At 31.2% G+C, this 16,112-nt stretch overlaps 1 protein-coding gene across 1 annotated transcript; it reads right to left on the reverse strand.

Moving 5' to 3' along the window:
- Positions 1–929: 929 nt before the first annotated feature.
- LOC134716419 (lithostathine-like) lies at positions 930–8,495 on the reverse strand. Its single transcript, XM_063579414.1, has 3 exons — positions 8,474–8,495; positions 3,631–3,817; positions 930–1,158 (listed from the first exon to the last, which is right to left on the reverse strand). Exons 1-3 carry the CDS (start codon positions 8,493–8,495, stop codon positions 930–932), a joined length of 438 nt encoding a protein of 145 aa, XP_063435484.1.
- Between the last annotated feature and the right edge of the window lie 7,617 nt (positions 8,496–16,112).

Here is a 16,112-nt window from a genome sequence, read left to right on the forward strand (position 1 = left end):
GAATAAAAGAATAAATAGTTATCAAAGGTACCAGGCTTATAATTTGACACACCAGATGGCGCTTCGTCAACATATGACTCACCAGTGACGCTCAGATCTATCAAAATAGTTAGGAAAGCATAACAAGTATAAAATTGAAGAGCATTGAGGACCCAATATTCCAAAAATGTTGTGCCAATCTATGCCAAGGAAAAGAAAATCCTTATTTTTTTCCCGAATAATTCATAATTTTCCAAACAGTAAAGGAATAAGTCCGGTAAGGACCGATTTTGGCCTCAAATTTCAGGTTCATCTGACGAAAGATTTTGACCCCTTTTTAAACACTTAAGTGTCTATTCCATTTGAACCAATTAGTCTATGTTAAAGATTTTAATTGATTTAGTCTTTAAAAACGATCCGATTCAACGTAAAATATGAAAAATCTACCAAATATGCCCAAAAATGTCACTTTTCAGATGTTTTTTGTCAAAAATGAAAGTGGCCGCATCCATGTTCATCCTCAACCTTTATATATGTTATGTATTATCATAAAATACAACTTACATTTCAATATTAAGGATGAACACGAATGCGGCCACTTCCGTTTTAAACGAAAACCGTATAAAATTTAACTAAAATGCTAGAATTGTGAAGATTTCAGTAATTTAGCATGACTTAATGGTGCTAACACCCGATTTATGTGCATTGTATTGTCAAAAACAACCCATATGGATGTAGCAGAAGCATTCTACTGTCCAATAAATAACTAAAAATTTACATTTTAACAATTATGTAAAACTGCTATATTTTGGGGCCAAAAAGGGGTCTTACTGGACCTACTCCTTTATAAAAATGACTATATAATTGATATTCTTGTCAACACCGAAATGCTTACTATTGGGTTGCTGATACCCTTGTGTTGACTAAAATATTATTGTGCAAATAAATATCTACCTACATTTGAAGTAGCACACACCAGGTGTTTCCACAAAACAGTCGTCATCATGCCATTTATTGCCAAAGGCAGGTAGAATTTTAACGCAATTGTAGCTGCTTCCACCACCTGGATATCCAGCATCCCAGTTTGTCCAATTCTGTAATTCACCCTCGTAGTTCATGTAGCGTCCTTCAGTATGTTTGTCATTCACGCCAATTAAAATTGCAGCATATAAATATGTCCTGAAGTCATAAGTTATCTGTCAGCTCAAAATCTACAGTATTTTCAATTTGAAGAATTGACTATATGCTTTATAATTTATTCCCTTATTATAACTTATAGACTCACTTATTTTTTCTTCTTTACTTCAAAACAATCGTTCTGAATATGTAAACATTGTTTGTTAATTTACAGGGACAAACTAAATAGTGAAAAAGGAACTAAATATACCAGAGGGACATTCAAACTCATAGATAAAAAATAAAATAAGCGGACAACGCAATGGCTGAAGAGAAAAAAGACAAACAGACAAATCATGGTATACAAGGCACATTATAGAAAACTAAAGACAGCACAAGGAACATATCCGATATATGTAACTGATATTCCGTAACGGCCAACTAACTCGTGATGGCGTTCGTAAAATTATCGAAAGGATAATTTCAATTTCACCATTTGGAACTCTTGGTTGAATAGCTTCCCTGTGAACAGCAACCTCCTATCAGGGCAATCATGATAAGAAATACAAGCCCGGAAAATTGTAAAATACTCCGTATTCAGGCGCTGATGGAATGTTGCTACATATAAAATGAAAGTTTACAATTGGGAAGTTAAAATTATGTCTTTTGTCGAAAAGCGTTGTCAATTTCTAGATTTAAGTCAATATATAAGATAGACTAAAATGTATTTGTTGTATCCTTTAGTTTAGTGGGAGACTATTATCTATATAGCGGGAAATGAAGTTAAAGTATATTGCTAACTTCTTTTCTTTCTTCTTAGAAGTTCATGTATGAAGTCAGCCTCATAAACATAAAGGAACAAGTCAACAAGATAAGAGATATTATTGGTTGTTGTAAAATACAAACGTAACACATATGTGGTCAATCAAGAAATCAAGCAACTTGATAATGTCAGTTTTAAAAAAAAATGTTTTAATCAGGGTAACTTTATGTCGCTTCCTTAGACAAGCTACTTGTATCTACGTTGTCCATTATTTTTTTATGAAACAAAGCAATACCAACTCTTTCAATTTGTATTTTAATTAAGGATGGTGAATAATTGTGTAAAGTGTAAAATATTTATGAGTTGCTACTTTTGCAAGATAAAAGAGTCTTATATTGTATGTGGTCTAAAAGATCTTTAGATTTTCAAGTATCCACATCTGATTCACGGCACCCGTAGAATAGGCAGTTTCACAATAACTTTAAAGCGCGACTTTAAGTGTGATAAAATTGATGTTAATAATCTGGAAAAGGTTTCGTGGTGCACTTTAAGACACATCAATATACCGTTGTTTGTAAGGACACTTTTGTAGTTTTTGTATTCAATACAGTGATGGAAGATCAAGTTTTTCATCGTTGGTTGAAATGTCAAAGGAACATAGAACAGACCTATGATTATCCAGATTGTCCTCTTTTGTAAGTGTCGTGGGGATATACGTTAAGTTTTAAAGTGAACTGGCAATTTCTAATTCATTTAACAAGTAGTTTATATAATACGATTTACATACAAACTAGAGGCTCTAAAGAACCTGTGTCGCTCACCTTGGTCTATTTGCATATGAAACAAAATACACACATTATAAACAAGAATAGAATTCATGATTAAACTGTGTTTGGGTCATGGTAATTTGTTTGTAGATCTTACTTTACTAATAATTCTTACTGTTTACAATAATCTCTATCTATAATGAGCTTTGTCCAGTAGTTCTAGAGAAAAAATATCTTGTTAAAATTTACAAAAACTTACAAATTTTAGGAAAATTGAGAAAAAATTACTATAAAGGGCAATAACTCCTTAAGGGATCAATTGATCATTTCGATCATGTTGATTTATTTGTAGATCTTACTTTGCTGTACATTATTGCTGTTCACAGTTTATCAGTTTATCTTTAACTATAATAATATCTAAAATGGTAACCAAACACTGCAAAACTTTCTTACACTTACTAATTCAAAGCAGCAACCCAACAACGGGTCGTCTTATTTGTCTGAAAATTTCAGAACATATAAATCCTGACCGGATGAACAATTTAATACATGTCAGATTTGCTCTAAATGCTTTTGTATCAGAGATATAAGCCAAAATTGCATTTTACCCCTATGTACTATTTTTTGCCATGTCGTAAAAGTTTGTTATCGGACGACGACGGACGCCAAGTGATGAGCAAAGCTCACTTGACTTGGCCCTTTTGACCAGGTGAGGTAAAACGATGTTATTTTGGGATTTTTCTTCGGGTACAACACGCTATTTGATATGGAGGTATGACAAGTGTCTTGCAAAGTAAGAAATTCTATCAGTTGCGCTAAGAATAATTCTTTTAACAATAATTCGATCTTCCGTGGCAAACGTGTCTCATTTTACCAATAAATGTTACAAAATACAATACCACAATAACCTGCTTACGACAAGTTGCCTTCAAAGTATACAAGTTAAAGATGTATAAGGTACAAATAAATAACAGTATCAAATTTAAAACCACTACAAATACATACAGATTCGTCAACACACTGCGAAGGTTATTTGTTATGAAATTTGACACAGCCTGGTTTGGAATAGATGCAAGAGTACCATTGTGCGCTTTACACATATTCAAAACTGCAGCTTCATTTAATCCTTTAGGTACAATCCAGTAGCAGGCGTCTGAGTTTGATATACCATCGGATGGGCATAAGGCATATGCTATTAAAACAAGAATTTCAATTACAAAAAGTTCTGAATATTTCCTAATTATTTTCCAATTCCAGGACATCAAAATATCGGAAGGAGAACTTTGAGAACAAGCTTGTTTTAGTGTCTCTTGTTTCCCGAAAATATTGAAGAAAAAGATTTCTTTATTTGAATCATTATTTTGAAATTGTGTGGAATGGTTTATCCTACTTTTTTACAATGTTTTACAATGCGTTCAAAGATTTTCTGTTGTATGAATTCGAAAGGTTGCAAATTTATGAAGATGAGAATTGCCTTTGGTGTGGTAATTGTTGTTGCTGTTTCACTTCAAAAGTTACCCTCGTTTCTAATATATTCCGATGTTACGCAGTTGCACTTATGTCTGTGTTGCAAACATATTCGATGTTGTTAATGCGATGGAATTTTAGCCCACTGCATACAAATGAGAGATTTACTGCTAGCTATAAAGCCAGATGTACTGATCCATTTCTATCAATTGTGTGGTCATTTTTATAAATGTTCTGTTTACAAAACTTTGAATTTTTCGAAAAAACTAAGAATTTTCTTATCCACGGAAAAGATATCATAAGCCGTATTTGGTACTACAAATTTTTGGAATTTTGGATATTCAATGCTCTTCATCTTTGTACTTGTTTGGCTTTATAACTATTTTGATATGAGCGTCTCAAATGAGTCTAATGTAGACGAAACTCGCGTCTGGCGTACTAATCATTATCCTGGTATCTTTGATAACTTGTTAATTCCTACATAAGGAAAAATCATGTACCAAGTAAGGAATGTTACAGTTGTTTTTCATTCGTTTGATGTGTTTGAACCTTTGACTTTGCCATTTGATAACGGACTTCGGTTTGAATTGTCATTGCAGATATAACTCTAGTTGGATGCTAGTAATGAAAAATGGTTAATTTGTAGAATGATCTCACAAAACTTAAATCTTTATAATGGCATTCATTTTTGTTTCGAATTCATAAGTTATATAAATAATTTAAAATCATATTCATATATAACCGATATCAACAAAAATAAACTTTCAGTACTAAATGCGGTTCTTCATGATCCACTTTCTTTGTTGTATTCATATTTTGTTGTATATTCTTGAAAGTACCTCGTATTAGTGAATCGTTCAGAATTACTGATTTTCTCTTCCAGGATTACAATTATGATTAAGATTTTTTCAAAATAAGAATATATATCACAACGTTCAATAGTGATATTCTCATTTGAAAAAGAAATGTTATTAAAGTGTTTAATTTCGTACAAAATATGTCTTGAAGAAAAATGAATCGACTATTTGACAGGTTAAGCTACATGAGATGTTTTACAGTATTTATTATAATCATTTCTCATATTAAATTATGCACCAAAAGGGGAACTGACTGAGAATATATATCACGTCTGAGTTTTTTCGTCTTATTGCAAGTGGTGATCTCATTTAAAGTAACAACAGAGCAGTCTGGAAGTAATAAACAATAAACACAAATATAATTGTTAAAATGCTCACCTCTTTGTGTTGTCAATGTAAGGATGTAAAAGACCTACAAAATCATAAATGAAAATCAAGTTCAATCTGCTTTTACGTATCAAAATACAATATATTCAGTGTTTGTCAAAATGGGAAAAAACTTGCATTTGCAGATTAATGTAGATATGTACTAGTATTTTTCTATATTTCTCATGATGCTTACGATCTGGACAGTGTGTGCTTACACTTCATAACTATCAATCTTTCAGACCGGGGATTGTATCAGTTTTTCGAATGCAGAAGAAAAATGGTTAAGTTAACACATATCATCTTTTGTGAAATCGTAAAATCGGTCTGCAATCCCTTTGCTATAACATAAAGCCGTACATGATATGAGTGATAAGAGTGATAATGTTATCAAACTAAAAGAAAACGCCTAATTGTTCTTAGTGACACAAACTAAACTATATGATGGCCGATATTGGCCACTTAAATAACTTCTTTTCAACAAATAAGAAGGATTCACACTATTCCTTACCCTTGCAGTATTGTTTCTAAATTTGACTACTTTAAGACAGACTATATTGACTTGACAAGATTCTACCGTAAACGATGTTAGTAATACTTTAACGCATTCTTTTGACTCCGGTTCGAAAGTCTTCGATATCATATCGCGTCTAAATGACATGTGCTTAAAGGAGAAGCTTTATCAATTTATAAGTCGTTGTCTTGACATCTACCGGGATCGAGTCCTCGACCTCTTTCACTCGAGGTGATGCATGCATGCATTTACAAAAAACTAAGTCTTTTATCAACATTTTTTTTGCATATAAATTACACATCCATAACGTATTATCGACAAATACTATACATCAAGTGGTTGTTGATCGCAAGCTAATTAACTGCCGAAATTTACCGACTCTTAAACAAAAAGCAGAGCGCGTTGTACGCGTGACAAATAAGAGAATTAAAAGAGCAATGATCACGGGTAGTAAGATCTTCTGATCATTAATTCAAACTGGTTGGTACCTTTGTATAAAGTAAATATGTTAGTAAATCACAATTTGTTTCATATGGTTAATGATTTAACACAGAACAAAGCTTGCGTATGTCAAAATTTAAAACTTGCTATTTGGTTTATCGTGCATAAAAAAGTTATTCTCTTACAGTCTGTTACATCACATATATGTTCGTGATATAACACTGCGGTCAATTATTCTAAAAAATACCTACTTTTGCAATAAATTCAAAATAACTGAAATAACTGTGTCATGGTTTGGTTCATTCGTGTCATGGTTAAGTTCATGTTCGACATGGTTCAGTTATGTAATTCGTGCCGTGTATAATGAAGAGTTACTATCAAAATTAACAAAAATCATTGCATTTGAAACACAAAAGGAAATAAGAACGCGTATACAATATAGTAATATGTTATAAGTAGATGCAATAGGATTGCCAATGATATAACTATCCATCTGAGATCAAATGACGTAGATATTAGCAGCTATTTGTCATCAAGAGGCCTTCAACATTCAACAATGAGCAAAACCATATTTCTTAGCAAGATATAAAAGGCTGCCACAAAATTCAATGTATAGGAATTCCAATTAGGGAACCATCAGCCTAATTTCTGTCCAAAATAAATAGCAATGAGACAACTATCCACAAAAGACCAAAATGACACAAACATTAACAACTATAGGTAACCGTACGGCCTTCAACAATGAGCAAAGCCAATACCGCATAGTCAGCTATAAAAGGCCCCGATAAGACATTGTAAAACAATTCAAACGAGAAAACTAACGGCCTTATTTAAAACATGTTTGCGGGCTCCCCAACCTCTTGTTCGCCTCAACAATGCCACACATGTAAAACTCACCAGATTGCATGGGTTTAAAAATGCAAGAAAATCAAGTAACAAAATCACTAAAACACAAATAAAGTACTGATATTTAGTGGGACCTAGTTTCAAACAAATAACAAATGATAAAAAGTCAAGATTCTAAGATAGCTTCTTTTAAATTTCAGGATGGAATTCTGCTGCCAATTTTGTGAGCATCTTTGAATTATGTCTAGCAATAAATAACGATATATATTTAACACTAGTTTCATTGAAAAGCATTATATGAATCAATATTGAGAGGATCCAATTTTTCAATATTTGTTTCTTAATTTTTAAATCTTTTATTGCCGTAGTCATATTATAAACTTGAATCCTAAAGAACTAATTAAACAATACTACGTTTATTTATTTCAACAGCCATGCAATGTTTGACCAACCCCGAAGATCGACTGCTAAACGTAAAAGTGCAATCGTGAACCCATATGATGGATTTGCACATGGTTCTCAAGGATTCGTCAGTACCATAAAAGAGCATGTTATGATCTCTAAAAATGTCATTATCTTGAAAATGAGACAATATATCATTTAAACTTTATGAATGCTAGAAATTAATCAGTATCACCAACAATTTCAAATGACCCGTCACAAGGAGCAATATATGCAATTGCCTCTGATAAATTGTATGAGTCCAATTCAATGCATTTGTGTAAAATTTGGAGCCTTATCATGTAAATAAATAACAAAACAAAAAAAACAATTCTGAATTAGACTGCGTTGTTTTTATGTTTAACATATTAAGTTACACAAATTTAAAAGAAGTTATAAACTACGAAATCATGAAAATATAAGTTTTCATCTAAGACACCAAACAGGCATTCATAAGTGCTAACTATTGTGAAACAAAGGGTTTTACACATTTTATTTCAAAAACATATTTACTGAATTCCGAAGTTGCGACTCACCAAAAATGTTCAGAACCTAGTGACGTGACAAGTTGTCCTATGCCATACCTTACTATTTTACGCTTTACTGAGAATAGTTTGATGGTTTCGGATCTCTGGTTGTCTCTGTCCAATTTATTTACCCATTTTATAGAAACAGGCAGATACAGAGGTTGGCCTATTTAATTTATCCTATTGTTGAAGAATTCATATGTTTGTGTTGTTGGTTTGCTGTCTCATTTATGTATTTCCTGCGTCATCTTACATTTGACATTACCTTGTAAATAGAAAATCAAATAAGCAAAAATGATAAACGGCAAATATAGATAGCATAAAAGTATCATTGAATGTTCTAAGAAGTTCAAATGAAGTGTACTTGTGATATATATCAACAAACTTACCATCTGTTTCATCTTCGTCCATCTTATAATGCGTTCTGTCCTATTACAAACGATGATTTCTTGTCTAGCACGGTCAAAATTAACAGTTTAAATGTACATGTAGCAGACAATATAACACGTGTTTCCTTGATTTTCAATCTTTTTTCAATCACATTTAATGATATACCTCCACATACTTAAAATTAGATAGCAGGAGTTTTTTTTCAGATAGTATAGAAACTATATAACATAAAAAGTAAAATATTTGAAATAATTTAATGATACTATACGCGTGATCAAAAAGAAGATGAAGATGTGATATGATTGCCAAGAAGACAACTATCCCCAAAAGACCTAAATGACACAAACATTAAGACCTATAGGTCACCGTACGACCTTCAACTATGAGCAAAGCCCATACCGCATAGTCAGCTATAAAAAGCCCCGATAAGACAATGTAAAACAATTCAAACGAGAAAAGTTACGGTTTTATATATGTAAAAAAATGAATGATGCATTTATACAATATTAAATGAAAACGTTGCATTTATACAATATAACAAAGATTTTGTGATCTTTCATATTTCAAATTCGAACTTTGAAAGTTCTTTTTATTGAAATTTCACCTATTAAAGTTTTAAAACCAATAAGTTTTAAAACTGTTGTCCATGTCACGCGTAAATATTGGGTTTCGTAAATGGTTAAAGACTTATGATGTCCTCTTAATATCTTTTGGTTAGTTTCTAGTTGGGTTACTGTATCATGGACCTATAACCCCACATCTCCTTTTATTCATCTTAAACTGGTTCAAAATTTAAAATAAAGAAAAACCAACAAATGTATAGTTTTCTAGAAAAGAAAATGAAAAACAATAATTACTTTTTGACTGGCTGCCATTTTTGAGTAGCCTTTAGCTATTTGACTAGTGATGCTGCTCATGGTATCCCCGGCAGAGTCAAGAATGGACATATGGAGAAAAGATTAGGCTATATGTGAAACAGAAGCAACACTTTGTCTTTTTTTATGTAAAATTATATCGAAAGCTAGTTTAAAAGAGCAGTGACTTTTAAATTTATATTGTAGAAAACTTACAAAAAGTAACATCACATGTTTTATTTACGCTTTGGCGATTACACCCACTAAATTTGGTTAAAAAAGGCATTTTTTCTTCTCAGGCAGTATGTATAGTGTAACTTCGTTCAATAACAGGCGATATCAGTCAAATTTTCAGTATTAAAGTGGAACACATATATATTTATTTCGATCTAAACCATGAAAATCTTGACCAAAACCATGACGAATTTCTCGACTCTTAACCGAACCATGTCAATCGCTTAACCAAACCATAGCAATTCCGATATCTTGCTTATTCTGCGTTAATTTCGAGAAACAACAATTCCAATATAGATCGTTTGACCTCCAATACAGATTCAAGCATCTTATTTGATTTTTATCTGATCGTGTGACTAGAACTGAGGCAATAGTTTGGAGAAGAAACATAAATTAAACATGTCAAAATTATCCAAATTATGACAAAATCACTGTACTAAACGTTCCTCGATATGACGACCTTACTACCCGTGAATGATATTTGTTTTTATATTTTTGAGTATTCCTATGCGTTAATTAAACGATTCCGTAAACGTTGTTAAATGGTCTGCTGATTTAAATCTGTTATCTCTATTTTCCTTCATGAAAACGTGTGTTTACATTGTTTCATCATGGGTCTCCCCTAGAACATAGGACGTCTATAATAATAGCAGTATCAATAGTATATATATATTCTCGTTCTTAATCTAAAGTGACCAACACAAAATTCCATTAAATTGCAAAATAAAGTTCAATTTACAACATTGTTTAAAAGCGGTCAATAGTAAATAAATCGATTTCATTGCACGATAGTTAAGGAGGCTTTATTAAGATCGCACGATTTTTTCTATCAGTTAAATTTGTTCTAATATATATTTAACATCGTCAACAATACCACTGTAGTATGGAACCGTTAATGTAATGAAATAAAGTAATCCATAAATAAGCAGAGAAGCAGAACGATACCATGCAGCTTTATGTCAAAGTTTAGCCATGTTGGTATCATATTCAAATGTAAGTTTTCAAACCCACCAGAAAATGATAAATTATAAAATCGAATTTTATTACCATAAAAAGGAAATCATATCTGCGTTTTGTCTTGAAATGCTACTTCTAATTAGAAAACTGTTGTGATCATTTGCATTCAAATGAAAGCTGACAGGATAAAAAGGTTAGCTTCAGTTTTATAAATGTTCAGATTATCATAGTTTAAATGACATACACAGCGGGCGAGCGTGAATTGAATGTTAAATGAACATATTGAATCAAAACATGCATCACGGTTTGATTAAAGGATAACAAAAAGAAAGGTAGATGAACCCAAAAAAACTAATTAAAAATAAAATCTCTTATTAAATAATCTACAGAACTATGGAACATTCAATAATTAGTGATTAGTATTTTGCTTTCTGAAAAAGTGCAATTTCCTGTATGCGAGTTTGAGACTTGTAACTCAAGAATGAATTTGTCATGTTAATTGGTAACAAATGTACACTAGCTTGGGTTTTTACAAATAAGAGAGAGAAAAAAATCAAAAAATCAATAGAAATAATATACAGTGAAAATATAATTGAGTTTCTATTCTTAAAGTAAAACAAGATACAACCACTAACGTGGCTTTTAACTTGGGACTGAACATTTAAAACGGAAAGTACATAATCGAAAGGCAAAATTAAAAGCTGAAACACATCAAACGAATGGATGACAACTGTCATATTCCTGACTCGGTGTAGGCATTTTCTTATTTCTTATGTAGAAATTGGTGGATAAAACCTGGTTTTAAAGCTTGCGAAACCTCTCGCTTGAAGACAGTCGCCTACAATTCTGTTATATTGACCATTATGTGCGAACGTAACTAAGAGACATATAAGGTACGAATGTCAAAATAGTGTTACAACAGTCAAAATTGTATAATAATCTTAATTAATAAAAAACAAAACAAATCGAAAAGAAAAGGAAAACACAAAAGGGCAAAGCAAACAAACATAAATCAAAGACAAGAATAAACCAAAAAAAATACCATCACACAAATACACAAATACACAGCAAACCGCACATTAAAAATCAGTTTAGAAGAAGTCCGAGTCCGATGTTAGAATAGGTAACAGAATAATATAAGCTAATTGACTATGATACACACATAAGCAAAGGACTACTAGGGATAAAGGACTAGTCAGCTCCAGACCTGAATTAAACTGATTGAAAGATTATGCCAAATCTAACAGAATCCCTTAATTTATGGGTTAAGTATTATGCGATCAAAAATTATACGAGAAGAACATAACCCGTATCTTAACAGCCTATATTTTTAATTTCTAATGAATTTGCAAATGCTATTTTTGTTGTTGAAATCTATCTATTTCAGTTGCATTATTATTGGTAGTTTGAAGTAAAATGCTACCTCATAGGGAACAGGGTCTGTGGGTGAAGTTTCGTAAAGGGGAATATTAAAGTAAAATAAAACATAGAATAGTATAACAATTAATATGTTCGGATACAATGTATGCTATATAAAGACTGACACGAGAGATCTTTAAATCAAACGTTCAGTATTCTATACATTTGTACTCATATTTGATAGTTACTCTAGTTGAAATTTATCAGAAAGATTGTCTTGTATTTTTTAAAATTATTCTTAACTTCATTTTATACAGTGTTTTGTAGACTGTTAATTTGTCTATTCCTTTGTTTTTCGCCTTTTGCAATATTTTGACTTCAACCAGATAATTTTAAATTCAAAAAAGCACATCGGAAGCGGTAAATTATTAAACGTGTTGTTTTCAATTTTTAACATAATAAGTTGTCCCCTTATAACCATGTAAAGTGCCACTACAAATAATAATGAAAGTATTTATATTCTATATCAAATGTCAAAATTAATACATAGTAACTATGTAAATGATTTTGCGATTTGTTTTACAAATAAATACCATTCTTATTTTTAGAAGCACATCTAAATTCTAAGTAAGCTAAAAAAAAACGCGTTCAATTAGTAAAACAAATTGACTTTATGTATATCGTAGTTGCAGGATAAATTGCAATTTAAAATGCATTAAACACAGTGAAAATTAGTGTTGTACAAACTGTACAAGCCATTAAAGAGTCAGATCAATTGCGTATTTGAAAATCACAATATCTTCAAAAGCTTGTCTAAGAAACAATTTTTAATTACAGTCATATAGATTGCTCATTTACATATATAGGTAGTCTTGTTCTAGCTCCATGAAATGCATAGTTAGTAAAACTAAATCAATATAGAACTTTAAAAATACAATGATGAAAGAAAGCTGACAGAAATAAAATATGAAATCGTTTCTTTTTCCCAATTGAAATGAAAAGTTTATTTTGACATGCACATTAAAATATGTCTGCTCCGTTTCCTCTCGCATTTGTACAATTGTAGGGCCTTTTTAAAGATAATCAATCTACAAAAAAACTTTCAAATTCAGAACAGCAATGTAATAAAGGAAACGATTCCATACGTAGAAATTGCAAAATCCAATCTTATTAAAAAATAGATACATAACAACTAATAGACAACAAGTGATACAATATTTTATCTAATGCCGTTTAATTTCAAATGTATTTTTTTAGCAAAATAAATGTTCTAGAATATGCCACAAGGGGTCTACACTAAGATCACCTTATGACTGTCCCTTTGGTATCTTTCGTCCCTCTTTTATCACTAAGGGCCTAATATTTTATCACTACAGATCTTACATTTATCATATTCTCACCAAGGGCCTATAGTTAATGAACTTCAACTTCAACGCTAAGCTTCAAAAAGTCGATTTAAATGCAATCCTTGCATTATAATACAGAGAGTTGTCCTAAATTGTAGTCATTACACACAATTTTATTTCATGTATTGTGTTCTTTATTTTTGTTATAATTTTTTTTCGAGGTTAACAAATGGAATGTACGATGCCACTTCTTGTGGAGTTTTTATTCATCGAGGGTATCACCAGCACAGTAGTCAACACTTCTGTATTGATATGACTTATTATTGATATGATAATAATTTTAAATCAACTACTTACAAAACTTTACCTTTTTGAAATACTGAGGGTTTTCTAATCAGGAGTAGATTACCTTAGCTTCATTTTGCAGTACTTTTAGAATATTTGGTTCCAAATATTTTCAACTTCGTACTTTACCTGACCTTTTTTTTTTTTTAGTTTTTTTTTTATTTGAGTTTCACTGATATGTCTTTTGTAGACGAAACACGCGTTTGGCACAAATATATAATTTCAAAAATCCTGGTATCTTTGTTTAGTTTAATTCATGTAATAGGTTTGGCAAGCTTAAAAACCCGTTATCAATTTTACAAAATTTGGTAAGGGACTTTCCGAATTTAATTTATTTTGGAGTTTGGTATTTTTGTTTATATTACTTTTAATGTAAATAATAAAATAAAAAACGTTAAGGCTTTATGTGTTTCACAGTAAACATTAACTTCGTTAATCATTCTTTTCCTGAATAATAAATAGGAAAGAAAAGTATAAACTTACCTGAAATTGTGTTGAAGATAACATGATCAATGATACATGCTATCACACCTGAACCAGTACTGCAGTATTATTTGTCGCAGTATTATTTTATTGGATAGGCATTAAAACATATCACTACCAAGAACGCGGACCTAATCGGAAACACCCGCTGATATTCAATTAGTAACTGTGCAACTTATATTTCAAACTTAATCAACGCTTGATAATAATTGTAGAAAAGCAACATCATCTGTCATGGAAAAGAATGAATCAAAGTCAAAAATGACAATTATCAATCAATAAAATTGAAGACTTTTGTTATTAGCCGGTAGTTTTAACAATAAATATCTTAAATTTGTGTTGTGGTGATGGTTTTGCACGGAAGTCAAATGACTTAAATTAATAGTAATCCTAATTTGACAACAATCAGCCAGGTTTCTTAAATGTGCTTTTGCATGTTATCTGTTCCAGATGGAAAAACATATTGTTATAACAGCAGTAGAAATGAAATTTGGATGAATATTGTTTATTGGAAACAATTAACTTTTATAAAAGCAACATGTAATATATATCTGAATCACATGAGTCTTGTCAGCTAAAAAAGAGAGAAAACGTACACGTGTTTATGTTGACTAAATCAATGGAATATTGCGTGTCCATAAGAGAAACATATCTGTCTAGATGTCAACTTTCTACACTTGATAACGTGATTGAGTTATGTCATTGAAACCTGACATTATCGCACTTATGATATAGGTGTTTTAATTCTTCAAGGTATCTTAAACATCGTTCATATTTAATAGATGTAAAAGATAAATGAAATTAATTACAAAAGACTCATCAGTGCAACCGTAAAAAAAAGGTTTAAAGTCCATATAAGTACGAAACTGAAAAGCAAAGAGAAAATTCCAAAAATGTTTCCCAAATACAGCTTTTGTACTCTATTTCTGGGGTAGGAAATCCTTAGTATTTTGAAAATTAAAAGTTCTTTTTTACAGTTATTTGTTTTAACCATGACCGTATCAATGCTCATTCAATTAAACAATAAAATGCCAGCTTCTGACTGGGATTGTGATCATTTTGTTGAAAAAAAACCACTAGCCGGCTAGTGTCATCAACCCAATGATTGTAAATAAAGTCATTAAAGATATTAGGCTTAAAATTTTAGATACCAAACACGCGTTTTGTCTACAAATTATTTATAAGTGAGAATCGAATAAAGAAATAAAAAAAAAAAAAAAAGTAAAGAACCGAAAATTCCGAATGGTTTTGCAAAACACAACGACGGTACACAAAGGCAACAGTAGAAAACCGTAGTTCGAAAGTAATAAATCGATTAAGAGAAAACAAATCCGGGTTACAAACTGTAATCGAGAGAAACACATCAACTACAAGAGGAAAACAACGAAACAACAGAAATACTGATGTGCAACAAAAATACAAACGACAATGCAACACAAACAAAAATGAACTATAAGACAACAATTGCCATTTTCCTGACATGGTACAGGACATGTTTTAAAAAGAGAGGTGGGTTGAACCTGGTTTTATGGCTAGTCAAACCTCCCGCCTTAATCATAATGTTAAATATAACACTAAAATGACAACATCACATGACAGGACTACAATACAAATAAATGGAAAAAACCATTAAGGAAACAGAAATACACAAATTTACAATAAAAAAACGACATGCTTATAGTTATTAAATATATCAGGCTTATAATTTAATACGCTACAATCGTATGACGTCTACATAAGACTTAACAGTGCACTCATGTCAAAACAATTAGGAAAGCCAAACAAGGATGAAGAGCATTGATGACCCGAAATTCCAAAAAATTGTGCCAAATACGGCTTATGTTATCTGCCTAGGAGAAATAAAGGCAACAGTAGTATACCGCTGTTCAAAACTCGTAAATCTATGGACAAAAAACAAAATTGGAATAAGAAATTGCTTAGTATTTAGAACATTCATACTTTTGCAAACAATAAATTTATAAAAATGATCATATGTATAATATTCATGTCAACATAGAATAAAAACAAACACCTAAAACAATCTAGGTCAACATACAAAA

This window comes from Mytilus trossulus, chromosome 4, assembly GCF_036588685.1.
Source record: "Mytilus trossulus isolate FHL-02 chromosome 4, PNRI_Mtr1.1.1.hap1, whole genome shotgun sequence".
In the NCBI taxonomy this organism is placed as follows: Eukaryota; Metazoa; Mollusca; class Bivalvia; order Mytilida; family Mytilidae; genus Mytilus; species Mytilus trossulus.

Bases quoted from the DNA above. Each gene is read 5' to 3' on its own strand.
- LOC134716419 (XM_063579414.1), bottom strand. From the start codon at position 8,495: ATGGACGAAGATGAAACAGATG. The intron at 3,818-8,473 runs GTAAGTTTGTTG...TTGTTTTAATAG, and splicing joins GGACGAAGATGAAACAGATG to CATATGCCTTATGCCCATCC. The intron at 1,159-3,630 runs GTATGTATTTGT...TTATGACTTCAG, and splicing joins CGCAGTGTGTTGACGAATCT to GACATATTTATATGCTGCAA.